Source organism: Phalacrocorax carbo, chromosome 5 (assembly GCF_963921805.1).
Source record: "Phalacrocorax carbo chromosome 5, bPhaCar2.1, whole genome shotgun sequence".
Lineage (NCBI taxonomy): Eukaryota > Metazoa > Chordata > Aves > Suliformes > Phalacrocoracidae > Phalacrocorax > Phalacrocorax carbo.
Genome location: NC_087517.1, coordinates 18,550,345 through 18,565,486, shown reverse-complemented (window position 1 = coordinate 18,565,486; position 15,142 = coordinate 18,550,345). Strand labels below are relative to the sequence as shown.

General features: G+C 50.5%; 1 protein-coding gene across 1 annotated transcript; it reads right to left on the bottom strand.

Annotated features, from left to right (window-relative positions):
- Nucleotides 1–205: 205 nt before the first annotated feature.
- On the bottom strand, nt 206–15,116 carry RETREG2 (reticulophagy regulator family member 2). Its single transcript, XM_064451399.1, has 9 exons — nt 14,745–15,116; nt 12,245–12,351; nt 6,799–6,829; nt 5,946–6,081; nt 4,514–4,598; nt 3,595–3,732; nt 3,161–3,255; nt 2,077–2,212; nt 206–1,373 (listed from the first exon to the last, which is right to left on the bottom strand). Exons 1-9 carry the CDS (start codon nt 15,095–15,097, stop codon nt 643–645), a joined length of 1,812 nt encoding a protein of 603 aa, XP_064307469.1. The 5' UTR covers nt 15,098–15,116; the 3' UTR covers nt 206–642.
- Between the last annotated feature and the right edge of the window lie 26 nt (nt 15,117–15,142).

The following is a 15,142-nucleotide window of genomic DNA, read 5'->3' as shown; positions in this document are numbered from 1 at the left end:
AGGTATCGCCTGACACCCTGTTCCAGCAGTGACGTGAGAGATGGTAACGGTTCGCAGAAGGGGTCTCCTTGCTGCACAGTGCCCGTCTGCTTTCGTCCCCTTGCTGCTACCCTCCCCTCCAAAAGACTCCTTATCCTCCCCTCACCCCTGAGAACCACGTTTGACTGTGCACCCCTCCCCTCCCCCCAGATGAAACCAACGAAAGTTAAAATTATTTACACTTTTAGCCATTTAAAAACCCAATAAAATAAGATTGCATATGTCCTACCGGGGATGTGGGTATTAGCAGCAGCTACAGCTAGCTCAGTACTCTGCGTGCAAAACGAAAGACAAACAGAAGACAGACCAAAATACTGCACCATTACTAGGAAGCGTTTGCTGGGGTTGGTGTTTCGATTGTGGCATAAGGCTTCTAGGAGCTGGCTCCTCCCCGGCCGCAGGGCAGGGGCATCTCCCACTCAGCCGGCGAAGGCCAGGCTCTAGAAGGATGGAAAGGATTTGTTATTCCAGACACAGCACATTAACACTGATGCATTTCCATCCCAGTCAACACAAACATCTAAAAACCCACTGCACGTTCACCGCCTGTGTTCTTCCTTCTTTCCAGTGATGACGGAGGAAAAGGGGGTGCATGAAGAAGACCTAAGACATAGCTGCTGTCATCACTGCCACCTCCTCCTCATCTCCTTGCTTTGGCAGCTCAGCAAATGTGGGAGAGTGGGGAGCCGGAGCAGCAGGAGACTCTTGTGCCTCCTGCTCCTCTCCAAGCCCCAGCTCTACATCCATTTGCTCCAGCTCCCCCTGATCCAGTAGCTCAAAGTCATCTGCTTCCTCCTCATCCTCTGGTGAAGCCACTGTCTCCATCTCCACCACTTCGGTCTCTGACAGCTGTGCTTGGAAGCTCAGTTTCTCTTCAGGCTCGGTGGGCAGGAACTCGGAGAGGGAGGGCCCCTCACTGGCCTCCGAGGACCGCAGTAGGGCAGAGAGGGTGTTCTGCACCGCTGTGGTAATGGCAGTGGTGACAATCTCCTCGCTCAGCGTGTCAATGCAGATGCCCAGGCCCGGGGTGGGGTCAGTCTTTGGCTCTGCGTTGCCTCCTGCCACTTGCCCACTCCCATTGAAGTGCGTATTTACAAAATGGAGAGGAGATGCTAGGCGAAGGATGGAGAGGTCAGAGTCCACGGCCGCCTCCTCTGCTGAGTCCAGCTCATGGGCAGCGTGGGCAAGCTCAGGACCCAGAGGCACACCAAATGCATCTTCATCACTCTGTGGTCCCAGGTCTCTGGAATGATATTCTTCCACGGAGGGAAACTCTGCCAGGTCCTTGGAAAATGATTCCTCTGGCTCGCTGTGCAGGCTCTGCTGATCCAGGTCTGAAAGGCACCAGCATTAAGGCACAGGTCCCCTCACCTCAACCCAGGGCAGTGACACCTCCCACCCACCTCCCTTCAAGCTGACACACCAGGACTTGCTTTTGGCCACCCTCCTAGCTCTGGGAGCACAGCAGGAAGGAGTCTACAGTTACTCCCTTCTCCCAGTGGCACAACTCACATGGAGTGTCCCTCTTCTCATCCTGTTCTGTGCGCTGTGTGCTCAGACAGGACTTCCTTCTCCAGCTCATGCTCTCTGCATCCAGAGCCCTCCACTAAAACCCACAGGGTCAGGGAAATTGTGCTCACAGCATGTCACCTGCCTGTTCCTCCCCAGACACTCAGGTGACCACATCCAAGTGGTTACCTGCACGTTCCTCGCCACCAACCAGTCCTTGCCTGACCTTGTAAGTCTGACAGGGTGGGGTGTCTGACCTGTTTCACCCAACGTCATATATGGGCCTGTGACTATACAATGCAATTATTTCTGCAGGACTTTGTGGATGGCCTTGCTCCCTTGCTGGAGCGACAAGAAAACATTGTCTTGTGGAGCAGTAATCAGTGCTGCGCTGCTGTTACTGCTTCCTCCTTTTAACGCTCTTCCCCCTGCAGATAGCTAGGTTCTCTCCCTTTGTTTGGAGGGACAGTTTTTCTGAGACAAAACACTTGGGGTCAGGAAGACAGCGAAGTGTCCCATCACACATACCTTCAGAAACGTCCGTCAGCTGTGGGGTGGTAGCCCTTGAGACAGAAAAGCCCCCGCTCTCCAGAATGGAAGCCTCTTCATCAGAGAGCTCAGAATCTGTGATTGACAGTGCCAGGGCAGTCTTTTTCACATCCACCTGCATGGGATGAAGGCAGAGGGACAAATTCCTGGGTGTCTAACACCCAGTGCTGCCTACGGGCACCTCGGCACAAACCAGAGCTTCCAGGCAGAAGTCCCTTGCTGGACAGACTGCACAGGGACAGTATGAAGGCAAGAGGAGGCTGGGCAAAATGCTCAGTGCACTGCCAGGGAAGGACAGTCTCAGCTATCTGGCTTTCCTGCAATAACTCACTGCCTGAAGCTTTGCCTGCTCTCAGTGGAGGAACCAAAAGAGCCAGGACAAGATGGGATCAGCCTGTAGGAGTCTCAGGAGGCTTTAATCCTTCTTCCTCTCCTGGGATCACCATGGAGCAAAACGCCCCTTCCCTTTTGCAGTCATGGTGGGCCTAATGAAGCCTTCTACAAGTAGCAGCACTTGAAGTATCTGCAATCCTTTGGAAGCTGAAGCTTCCCATCTCACAGCCCAGCTACACACCCAGAGCTCCTGTAATGGAGGACACTTGGTCCATTTCTGTGGTGCACATATAGAAAGGTCCCACCCAGTCTGACTGAGAGCAGGGAACTGCGTAAGAGACACCAGTGCTGCTCATCTGCCTTTTCCAGGGGTGAGGAGCCTCGGCACGTTACACCAGGACAGCTGATTTCTTTAGGAGACGCTCACATTCTCTGAACATGAAGTGTAGCCATCAGATCAATTCTGCAGGTCAGCAGGAGGCTGGAGCATGGCTCGCCCTGCCCTGCTGCTGCATCACCAGCCCTGTGGTGTTGAATTTTCAATACCCAGACTGGAGATAATGGCCTTCATCAAACTAAAACCCTTCTCTCCTTGGGATTCTGCAAAGAAGTGACTTGTTGCTCTGCTGTTCGTTATCAATGCAGCTGTACTCAGACCACCCCTTGGCTCTCAAGCTGCTACAGACCAGAGAGGAGGGCTTGTTTCCTGTACAGCATTTTGTGTTCTTACCACTGGGGAGAAGCCTGACAGTTCTGCCTCACTCTCACTCTCTGTCTCCGCTGTTGGCTCATCACCTGCTGCAGGTTCACTCTTCCCTTGTCGCTCTATGAGAAAGAGAAGAAAGGCTTTACATGAGACTGAAGGAATTTTATGCCTTTATAGATCAGTTTCCCATGACTTCTACTACCCTGTGAAACTGCACAGGTTTCCAGAAGCCCACGGTTCCCATAGACAACTGTAATCTGTTGCTCTCGTTTGCTTTTCCCAGAATCACCTGCCCAGTTGCTCTACCCATAACCCTCAAGTTTCAGTCTGTTTCCCCTGCTCCACTGCAGCCTTTCACCACACAGTGCTGGCAGACCTGCTCCCCCGTTGTCCCTTTGCTAGGGCTCCATCCTGGGAGTACGGCACCAGAAAAAGTCAGAGCAAAGCTGCATCCTTACTCTTCTTCTCATGCTTGTGGTGCAGCGTCTCTGCCTTCATACTGTAGTCCAGTTTCATCAGGACAGGCTCCAAACGTGTGTACATCCTCTGGATCAGCTCGTGGTAGACCACCAGAGGCCAGAGCAGAATGCTGAGCACTGCGAACACAGGATGTGGGGAGTATGAGAGTCAGACCAAGCACAACCCAGCCCTTTCCAGGGTACCAGCAAGAAACTCTGCATCAAGGGAAGCGCAGTTGAATGGCATTTGTTTTCCCATCTGACTCTGCCCAAAACCCTCATCCATGGTTATTCTTACTCATTCAAAGCTGCTCAATTAACCAGGTTTTCCTAACAGATCTCTGTTAGGATATGGATTCATGTTAGGATGAAGCATAAGCCCTCCCCTTCAGCCACTGCATCCCAGCCCCAACATGCAATAGAGGCCTTGAAATAAGGTTATTAAAACTAAAAATCACCAAAACTTTTATAAGGGTAGCAGCATAGAGCTCGTATGTAGATGGGCTAGCAGCAGACCACCTGGATAGCCTTCAGAGTTAGCAGGGACTCAGGATGCAGCGAGAAAGGTCTTATTTGCTAAACATGCAGCTTCTTTAACAACTCTCTTGGTATAGATTTGCCCACTCTAGGAACTGAGAGACTGCGGGTTTCTGCTTCTCTGGGACCTCACCAGCACAGCCCTAGCCGTGAGTAGAAGAGGAAGGCAATGTTATAGCGACGGCTCCCTCTCCTGACTGTGCAGTTGCACTGCATGCAAACACGTAAAGCAAGAGACTTCCCAGAGCACATTGCCTGTATTGATTAATAATCTAGCACAGATCCCACCAAGAAAACCACAAATATGCTTCTACCAGCATATCAATAGCACAGTTAGGTCATGTTTCAGCTTAAGTCAGAGAAGAGAGCTGCTTATACTCACAAATGATGTAGGAGATCATTATGCCTGGAACATAGTGTCCAACTACAGCCAGAATCAGGCAGCCTGAACAGACACTCATGCAGAACTGAAGGAAGAGAGAGGAACAAACAGAAGTGACAAGAGGCAGAGTTATACCTACGCAACCAATGCAGGAAACCCAGTTAGAGCAAAATGAGGGATGCTCCTAACAAAGTCAGTACACCAGCTTTGCACTGAGTACATTCACAGATGCTGACAGTCACAACTCAGACAGCTTGGCTGGGTTAAGCTGTAAGCATTAGAGGTTCAAGCACAGGAAGGCAAAGGTAACCCGAGACCCCAATAAAATGCATCAAAACTTTATTGAACAGTTCTTTATGAAGTAAATGGAGTTCCCTGAGCCTAGGATGGGGTACTGCAAATTGCCACTTTAAAGTACATCTCCGCTGCAGAGGTCAGCACTTTAAGAGAAGCCTGTACTGTCCCAACGGAGACAGGAAGCTGTTAGTCACCAGATGCTGTGCCACTGCTTCACAATAAACCAGCTGGCAGAATAACTAGCAGAACCCATGCTCCCACCAGACCAGGGCCTTCCTCTTCTGGAAAAAGTGAAGTATAATGGTGCAGCCCTGAGGGCTTGTCCTACATTCTCCTGGGGAGGGGAGAAGTGAGAACAGACACCCTGCAAGCCAAGGCATGGGTTCAAATATCGACTAAATCCAGCAACGAAGGGTTTAATTCATAATGGAAAGGGTCTACAAAAGCTGGGGCCCTCTAAGGGCTTTGCTCTCAATGAATTCACACTTCATGGCCATCTTGTTCCCAGTCTCCCACTCCCTGTAGTTAAGACAGTGTTTTAACAGAAAAGGAGTAATCAGCAGTGACCCACTCCTTTCGGCACAACGGACCTCAGCAAGCCTGATACAATCCTGCTAGCTGGTCTGTCCTACTGTTTGTGATGCTGAGGCAACTCCTGCCTACAAACCCTTTCCAAACAACACACATCACAGCCATCAGAACATGGTTTACAACAAGTTTCCATGCACTTAGAAACACCGCTGCATTTGGACCCTGCTAGCTACAATCTCGGCTAGCAAAATAGGTAGGACCAGCTTAAAGGGCTGAACGGAGCCTGCGAAAGGAGCAGAGACTGTAGGCTCCCCTTTTTTCTCCCTGCTTCCAATCTAAGAGCTTCCTTTGCATGCTAAGAAAGAAAACTAAGTATAGCTAGCCATCCACAGAAGGGGGTAAGTTCAGTTTCAGTTTACAAATATTGGAAGCAAATTACTCATTATTTAAGCTTCCCATGACACCAAGTCTGAAAGGAATGAACAGCAAATGTTAAACAGGGATAGCAAATGTAAAAATATTGATTTGACATTATTCCATCTCCTAGGCCACTAGTAATGGAAACAAAAGCCCCTGCAGAGAAGAGCAGGTATCTCCAGCTTACCTTGGCAGGATTTTGCCTCTTGTACTGTAGCAGTTCCTGCAGGTACAGTCTGAAGGTGACCCAACTCTCTGCCAGACAGTGGCACAGCTCAGGGACACTGAGCAGGTGAGGTTGTGCCCCTGAAGTCACCCCCTCACTAGAGACAGACAAGAGCAAGAAGACAATCTTTGAACACAGTCTGTTTTGTTGCGGGGAAAACAGAGATCCCTACCAAAGACTTGACAATACCGACTGCATCTTCAACTGAACTATGGAAGATGCTTGATTTGGAGACACTTTTTTTTTCCTTTAATCAGGAAGAGAGCCAAGCAGCAGCAGCAGACACCATGCCACAGCACTCCTATGCCACAGATCCAAGATGCAAAGCGGTTTACTCAAAGCCATGCAGACTGAAGCGCTGGAGGTGCAACTAGTCACATGGCCTCCTCTGGCACAAAGTCCAACGTAGCCAGAGTATGGTGCTCAGACCTATAACCGTGGCCAAGAATGGGATGCAAACTGCACCACCACAGACACCACATATGGCCTACAAAAGTCAGTCTTGGGGATTTCCTTCTCACTGGTGGATTCTTAAAATAGTCCAGAATAGATCCAGGGAAGAAACCTGAGAGAGTTCCTGACATCAGAAGTGCTTGAGCTTTATTGCTACTGAAAGAACATTAGCTTTCCCCAGAGTCTGAAACTGTGGCTCCTGAGCTGATAAGCAGCTCCCAGAGCAGGAGAAATTGCAACCAATGTTTCACAGCAGGAGCCATGCAGTCTATCAACAGCAGCAAAAAGGGCAGGTGATATCACCACACTAAAATAAGGCTTGCCCACTCTCCCCTCTCACCAAAGACATCAGTGAGCTTACCTCTCCCCTCCTGGCTCCTCTGACAGCTGTGCTGTAGAGAGAACACAGCAGATTAGTCAGCCAAGTGAAAAACACAACCTCACATTTTTACCACTTGAACAGAGCAGAGCTGGAGATGTATCATCCTCAGCTAGGGATGCACCCTGGGGACCTTCTCCGTGCCCTCATGCAGGCAGGAATCACTGGCTTGAAGTTTGAGCTGTGCAGGCTTCAGTGGAGACTCAGGGCAGCCAGAGCACTGGTCTCAGGGTACCCCAGCACACCTTGCAACCTGTGTTGACAAATATGTGGCATGACACTCGTATCTGAGGCGCACCCTGCCACTAGCATGTGGGCTCTCAGCTGCAGGGATTGTACAGCTTGCCCCAGCATCCCACGCATCTGGGCAGTGCCATCCCCAAGGCAGCTGCCTAGCCCTTATCATTCACAGAGGGCTGCCAGCTCAGTCCCTGAGCTGGGCAAAGCTTCAGCTCCCATCTCAGAGCTCAACATGGCACCAGGTCTGAGCTGCATTTCCCACTGATCAGCCCACACCACAGTCCCTGGAAGGACGCTGTGCACGAATATGAGAGATCTCCACACCGTCTCTATCTTTTCCCATGGAATTAAGTAACAAATAGCAGTCTTGTGTATAATTATCTAATTTTAGGGCTGTCATGGTTTTAGCTGGGATAGAGTTAATTTTCTTCACTGTAGCTGGCATAGTGATGTTTTGGACTTAGTATGAAAATAATGTTGATAACACACCGATGTTTTAGTTGTTGCTGGGTAGTGCTTATACTAGTCAAGGACTTTTCTAGCTTCCCATGCTCTGCTGGGTGCACAAGAAGCCAGGAGCGGAGGGGGCAGAGCTAAGAGAGCAGATTCAAACTGGCCAAAGGGATATTCCATACCATGTAATGTCATGCCCAGTATGTTAACCAGGAGGAGCTGGCCAGGGGAGGCAGGGAGCAATCACGGCTCGGGGACCAGCAGCATCAGTTGGCGGGTTGTGAGCGGCTGTATTGTTTGTGTTTTGGCTTTTTTTCCCTTTTCCCCTTTTCCTTTTTATTATATTATCATTATTGTTATTATTACCATAATAATTATAATTATTATTTTATTTTAATTATTAAACTGTTCTTATCTCAACCCACAAGTTTTTTTTTTTTCTTTTGCTTTTGCTCTTCCAATTCTCTCCCCCATTCCACAGGGGTGGGGGGAGTGAGCGAGCGGCTGCATAGTGTTTAGTTGCTGACGGGGGCTGAACTACAACATGTCCCCTGACAGCCCTTTGTGCAAGGCACAGATATAGCTATGCTCCTAAAGTCTGGCAGTCTGGATAAGAGCGAGGGAAAGTTTCTTCCATTCCTCTCTGCACCCACCCCAGCGATGATCAAACAGGGACTCACTCCGTGCAGTACTGAAGGGAGGAGCGGTGTTTCAATGGCAGAGGTCACATATGATTATGCTCTGCCTTTAGATACATAGAGGAAAAAAACCCCAATTATTTCTATGACAACTGGAACTCACGAGCCTGGCTACCCATGGATTTGGGTGTCCTGACTAGCTGACTAGTGCCTGGAGATGTACAGGGCTCAACCAAAGCTCTTGAAGCAACACAGTCTTTATAAGTCTCCTGTATTTAACATGCCCTGATCGTGCTGCAAAGAACCCTTGAGGTCTACCATCCTCTACCTGTCAGCCTAATGTCCTAAAGCTGGTAGGGACAGATACATCTTTGATGCTGTCTGGCCCAGAGCAAACTTGGTTCAGGCCATCCAAGAGGTTCTAAAAATCAGTAGGACTCTATGCCCCACACTGCAGGTCACCATATAAACAGGACTAAAAATAAAGGTTGGCAGTTTATGTTCAAAGGCCAGGCTACTGTTGGAAACGGGCTTAAAAATGCAATGTGAGCAAAAAGGGGTTTGAATCCTCCCTGGAGCCATCAGCCAGATGCAAAGCCCAAGAGCGGCAACAACTCCCCCAGGGAAACGCACAGAAGAGGTGAACATCGCGCTGCTAACACCCAGTGAGACTTCAGACTGCAGTTCAAGCTGCCAAAGAGAGCAACTGCTTGTAGCAGCTTTGCCACCATTCTCCCAAGTCACAGGACGTTGGGCCAAGTATGTCAGACTCGTCCTACCGCTGCAGGCACTGCACCAGCCAGCTTGCACAGTGCAGTAGAGTGGGAGGCCATCACCCAGGGAGGAGGCGATTCTTTGAGAGCGTGACCCAGATTTCCAGTAATCAGGCCTGACAAGGGGAGTCAACTGCTCTCAGACTGGGCTGCCCACCCACTCCTATGCCCATGGCCACTTGGCACAGCGGCCAGAGCAGCTGGCAAGCACAGCTCACAGAGGGAGCTCAGGGTGCAAAGTGAATATTATGAATGCAGCTCCACGCCTATGGGGAGGTTGCTTCTCTCATGCAACCGCCATTGCTGTATTTTGTTATTGTGCTCAGGAATCTAAAGCTGCTTAATTGCAGCATGCAGAAATTCAGCTATATCTCAAAGCCTCATCTATTACCTGCACTAAATCACCAAATAAATTACATTTGGCACTGGCCTGTCTGTGACGGCTGGCTATACTGATTGTACCAGCTACCAAACGAGGTGCTGGGATCCTTGCTGTACTCTGCTGGACAGATGGGCCAGCAACACAGTAAGCGGGACGGCACAGGAACCACGCTCCTCTCTGACTGGCTGCAGGAATCCAAGCCATCCAAAATATGCCAGCAGAGGGAGTGAAACAATTCTCGTCAGTTGCTTCTGAAGGTTTCAGAGACGTTTTGGGGAGCTGCAGAACATTTCAGCAGGCTGCAGAGTGTTCACGTGATTTCAACTATCTGGCAAAACACAAGCTGTCTTTGAAGTCAACAGTATCTTGCTTCCTGTAGTAGAGTAGTCTGCTGCTGTCCATCCCAAAGCACTGGAATCTTACAGCAGTTGGAGGAACAGCCTAAACGCAAAAAACCTATAGCATTTCTGACAGGACACGTTCACTGAGGTAAGGCTTAACTCCAACCTGTGCTGCAATACTGTCTAGCACTGGTACAACTAAGCCAGCAAGCAGGGCACACACAGCTGGCCTCAGATCACCAATGACCAGCTGAAATCTTCCTGTCTGCACTTCACACCAGATTGTGGATTAATAGAAACCACTTGACATACACCAGACTCTTCTGGGAGACCAGGCAGCTGCACAAGAGTTTAGCTTACATGGTGGTACTGACAAATTATGGCTGATGGATTCCTTGGCTCTTACAGGTTTTCAATGCTTCCCCTAGAGGCATTCTTCATCTGTGTGTAAACTTTAGCTAGAAAGCAGGGGCCCTTTTTAAGGAGTACTAGCATTATATTGCAATGCAGGATTTGCTAAAAACTCTTCTATGCTACACTCTCCTACACTGATCAAAACACCGTTGCCAAACAACAGCACAGAAAACATCCCTACTTGACACCCATTTCAGGAGAAAGTGGAGGTGCTTCCTAAGTCCTTAAATAATATTTAAGTGGAACCCCACGTAGAGGTGGTTACATATGGAGAAAATACCTTGTGTGGGAGCTGAAAATATGCAGTCCCTTCTGGCAGGACCTAAAAAGGTTGTGCATCCTGCTGCTGTTAGCGCGTGCCTGATCAGTGTGTGAGTAACTGCAAAATACACGCTGAGGTTTTAGCATTCCTTCAGAAGTGATGTTATGAGCAGTCACCCGAGACTTACAGAACTGCCACAAGCTGAGGTTTGTGTATATACGTGCTAACTCTCGAAGGTGTGGTACTGACCTACTTCCAAAATCTCCAGGAAAGGCTTACAGGAAGCACTGAGGAGGAAAGCCACAAAGCTGCAGCTCTGCTTCAGCGGGAAGCAAGAGCCACACAAGAACCCCTAAGCATTCAGCAGTGCCAATTCAATGGGAGGCCCCTCAGGAATGCAAAGCACCGCTCCTTCCTTGTGGAGGCTGAGGAAACATGGTCCAGTGGACCATGTGGAAATCAGGGCTTGACCTAACAAGGCACATCAGAAAGGTGTCCCCGCTCTTTGCTGTCAGCAGCACGAATGCAGCAGGGAGTGAAATATGGGGAAGAACATCACTGAGGAGCAGCTTGGTAGGATGTACACTGACTTCTTGCAGAGCTGATGACACATGATTAGCCTAACCCCTGGTGTGTTGTTTTGGTTTTGGGGGTTTGGGGCTGTTTTTCTTTTATTCCTCACTGCTCTGCATCATATAAATTGATTTCAGTATGGATTTCCTATTTCTTCTGTGATGATAACTTCTACAGGCCTGGTACTTGCTCGAGCGATTCTACCCCCACATGCGTCAATGAAACCATTTTGTACTGGACACCAGGCTTTTGCATTTCTGGACATGTTTCAAGTGAGATGTTTTGAGTTGGCTTTAAACTATGCCCTTAAAAAACCAATGTGAATAAGCAGGAAATTAAATTGGCCAGTCCAGTTTGGCTGCCTAGTTACCAGAACCACACAAAGCAAACAGTTTCAAGACTACAGCTGAAACATATCTAATCTTATCAGGACTTCTGTGAAAGCACCCTTTAAGTCAGTACTCTTTTAGGTCAAATAAAGGGCACCTTACAAACACACATATAGAGGGGCTTTCATTCAGAAACCCTCCCTAGAGTAGGGGGGCAGGGATGGGGGCCCCAAGCTGCCTTTGAACAGCAGCAGTAGATGCAGTAGGCAGGTCTGGGTCCCGTCATTTAATGAACTCCAATGAAGGAGGCACTTAAAGCAGACAGCAGCCAATCCACGCCTGTCACCGTTATGAGGTTATTCCTCTTGTTGCTTTTGTGTCTAAGGTTGGCAAAGACCCTTCAATAAATGGGAAAGATAAGCCAAGCGATCAGACTCACTGATTAGCTGGACACCAGATGCTGTGCAGTACAGGTACAATACAATAACTGTCCCTGCTGTCAGACCTCATCATCCACTCTTCTACATGCTGCAGGGAGAAGTGGCTCTCATCTGCTCTGCCTCCTTCAGGGCAAAAGCCCATACTGCACTTAACTAAAGCACTTCAGCCCCCGTTTCCTTCCTCCAGTGCAGCTGGCCATATATGCTCAGACCTGGAATAATCTTTTTGCCACAACATTTGCAGAAGAGAAAGGACACAGCAGAAACACTGCATCATCCCCTGTCACCAGCTTCCCTGACAAGCTAGCTAGACCCCCTTAGCCACTCTCAAAATGAGCTACCCCAGAACTTCTCAGCCCTGGGAACAATCCTCCCCATGCTCAGAGAGTTAGGATATACCCTAATAATCCTAATCCTGACACCAACAGGCAAGAGGCAGCACCAGTACTAAAGCCTGCAGTTACATCAGGAACAGGTCTTACGTGACCTATGAGAGAGCCAGGAAAGGACCAGCTGTGGCCATAGCCCAGCAGCTGGTAACACAAGAACAGTGGCACTAGCTACAGTACTACTCATCACATACCTGAGAAATCAAACAGGAACCTGGGCTTCCACCTCTCCAGCAAGAGGATGCCAAGAAGAGACATGCTGAGGAGAAAGAGGGGTCTCAGGGAAGTGGAGGAAAACAACCTAGAAGTCAAACGAGAAATTGTTAGGCAGGAAAAAGGCAGCAAGTCACTACTCTTGATGAGCAAACAGATACGGCTCAGTGTATGGCAGAGCAGAAACACCTGACTGCTACCAGCCGCTGCAGCAAGCACTGTACTCCACAGATACCCACGCTCACCACAGCACGTTCTCAAATGGCGCCTTTGCCCATCACCAGACAGCTGACTACCTGCCATCGCCCAGCGCTCTCCTCCCCTGCTCCTGAGCTCCTCCTTCAGTTGTAAAACAAGGCTAGTGCTCGTATGAATGCAAGTCCCTCCAAATCCTCAAGGAGGAGGTTCTAGGTAATGAAAATACAAATTGCTGTAGAAGATGCGTTGAGAATCAGCTTGTTTACTGAAAACTTACGTCCTGTTTGCCACCACAAGGTCCAGCATTACCTGCAGGTAGCACCAAAACACAGTCTGCACCTGCTTCTAGATGCCCATTCTTCTATCACAAACCTCTCCCTGTTTAATCAGAGCCTAGCACTTAAATGGTTTAGTTGCTCGCTTGACTCTATCATCAAACCTTTCATGTCCCTCAACAACACGTTGCCTTGAGCCAAACACCAGCTCACACAATACTACTCACACATAGACGCACAACCCCACCATCAAAGCGTTTATCTCCCCACTCCATACAGATTCAACAGCAAACGTCCCAGCGTGGCGCCTGTGCCAGCACTGGCTGTCTGCATTCCTCCTTTCCTCCAGTGAAGAACCTCAACACTTCCCTACAGCTCAGAGCTCTTTTTAAGTGTCTCCAGAAACGATTGTCGGGAAAATACATTCACCCTCTCTCCTTTAACAAAAACTCCTCTCCAGAAAGGAAGAGCCACTCAGCTATTTTACCTTGCTCCTCTTCAGCAAGTATTTGCCAATAGCTAATTTCAAAAGTACCATACTGGTCAGAGTTGGAGATCACCTTGCCGTGCAGCGCAAGGAAGGGCTGTGCTCCCCACCAAGCCACAGTCAGGGGCAGAGGACTTGGAAGAGAGATCTGTCTCACTGGGCAGCACAGAATGAAAGCCACATGCTTTCCAAGAGCTTACAGGACTTGTAATGACCTAAACAACAACTTTTTTATCCGTTCTCACAGGACAACAATTCTGTAGCTTAACACATCAGCTCTGGAAGAATTTCCTCCTATTCCGCCTCATTTATGGATTGCAGTTGAAGGATGCTGACTGAATCCTCCGTAGGACCTTAAATAATTCCTCCCCCTCCGTGATATTTAAATCCTGCTCCGCCATCCCATATTCTGGGCACTCTTTGTTATTCTCGACCTTTCTAAATGCCCTCCCTTAGCCATCATTGTCTATCACCCCTTCCAGCTCATGGCACGCCTCTCCCCCTCCCACTAACTTCAAAACTCTGCATTCAGGCCTTTCTAGCTGGTAGAGAAGGCCAAAACCAATAAGCACCCAGCTACCACTTACACCTCTGATAATCATATGGATGAGGGAGCAGAATGTAAGTGGCCTCCTCAGAGCAACTTCAAAGGCTGTTTGGTCACATACTTTCCCCTTCTCTGACTTCAGAGTCTGTCCCTTCCTGTTTCATCTGCAACCAACATTTATCTCTTTCCCCGGCCAGTTTTGACCTTTTCTGCTGGGAAAGCCACTGGCTGAGAGGGTTTTTTTTGCCAGTAACTGACTCACTGTTTATGCAAACAAACAGGATGTTTTTCATTCCCATCCACAGCTGGGCTCTGCCACTCACACTCCTGGCTCCCTGTGCTGCTGCCCTGCCTGAGAGGCTGAGAACAGAAGGCAGGGCAGGGGGAACACGCTCATGTCCAAACAGAGTGGCTTTAGCCTTCGTGTGAAAAATCAGCACCCTCCAGAAAAAAAGATTAACAAGCAGAATGGCTTTAAAAAATGCCCCACGCAGCCTGCGGCTGCAGGAGGCCACGGGGCTTGCAGACTGTGATGATGGGGTGAAGCGAAGCGATAAAACATGGATGCAAAAATTAACCAGAAACGTGCCTGGGCGAGCCTCCAGTTGGGCCCAGCTGCATTTTATTATCGCGGGGCAAATTCTGCCCAAGCTCCTGGTGCTTTCCCCCCTCAGGGAGGGGCCTGTTTATGCTTGTCGGCGGAAAACAACACAGGGTTACTCCTGGCTAAGCACATCCCACGGCGTGACGGAGCGAAGCTTTGCTGCACAGATACGGACCTTAGGCGCGGCCCAGGGGGCGGCCGCCGGCCCCGGGGGCTCGCAAGCGGCCACACGCCGCTGCCCCCGCCGGGGGCTGGAGGAACAGCCACCGGGCTGCTGCCAGAGCCGCCCTCACCGGCCTGCGAGGCCTCGCCGGGGCAGACCCCGCTCCCGGCCCGGTCCCCCCCGCGGCCTACCCCCGCCCCGGCTCACCAGAGGGCCCCGCCGAGCGCGGCGGCGGTGACCAGGCTGTGCAGCGGCCTCTCCCACACCAACAGCCGCTGCGCCGCCACCAACGCTGCCTCCCAACCCCGCAGCCGCTGCCGCAGCGCCGCCGCCAGCCGCGCCGCCGCTGCTGCCGCCGCCTCTTCCTCCTCCTCCTCGGCCGCCGCCGCCGCCGCCTCCTCGGCCCGGCCGCTCGCCATGGCTGAGGGGGGTGAGGGAGAGACCGCTGTCACCGCAGACGGGACGGGACGGGGGGAGGAGGGGGGGGGGGCGAGCACTGCACCGGCCGGGGCTGGCGGCACCACCTCACGGGGACCGGCGGCCGCTGCCGCCGCGCGCATGCACAGCCCGCCCCACGGCGGGGAGGGACCGGCCGCGCGTGCGCC

What these genes read in the sequence shown, in the direction of transcription:
- RETREG2 (XM_064451399.1), bottom strand. Translation starts at nt 15,097, where the DNA reads ATGCGCGCGGCGGCAGCGGCCGCCGGTCCCCGTGAGGTGGTGCCGCCA. An exon ending in AATGATCTCCTACATCATTT is followed by an intron (nt 3,733 to 4,513) that starts GTGAGTATAAGC and finishes CTGTGTTCGCAG; the next exon opens with TGCTCAGCATTCTGCTCTGG. An exon ending in CCACAAGCATGAGAAGAAGA is followed by an intron (nt 3,256 to 3,594) that starts GTAAGGATGCAG and finishes TCTTTCTCATAG; the next exon opens with AGCGACAAGGGAAGAGTGAA.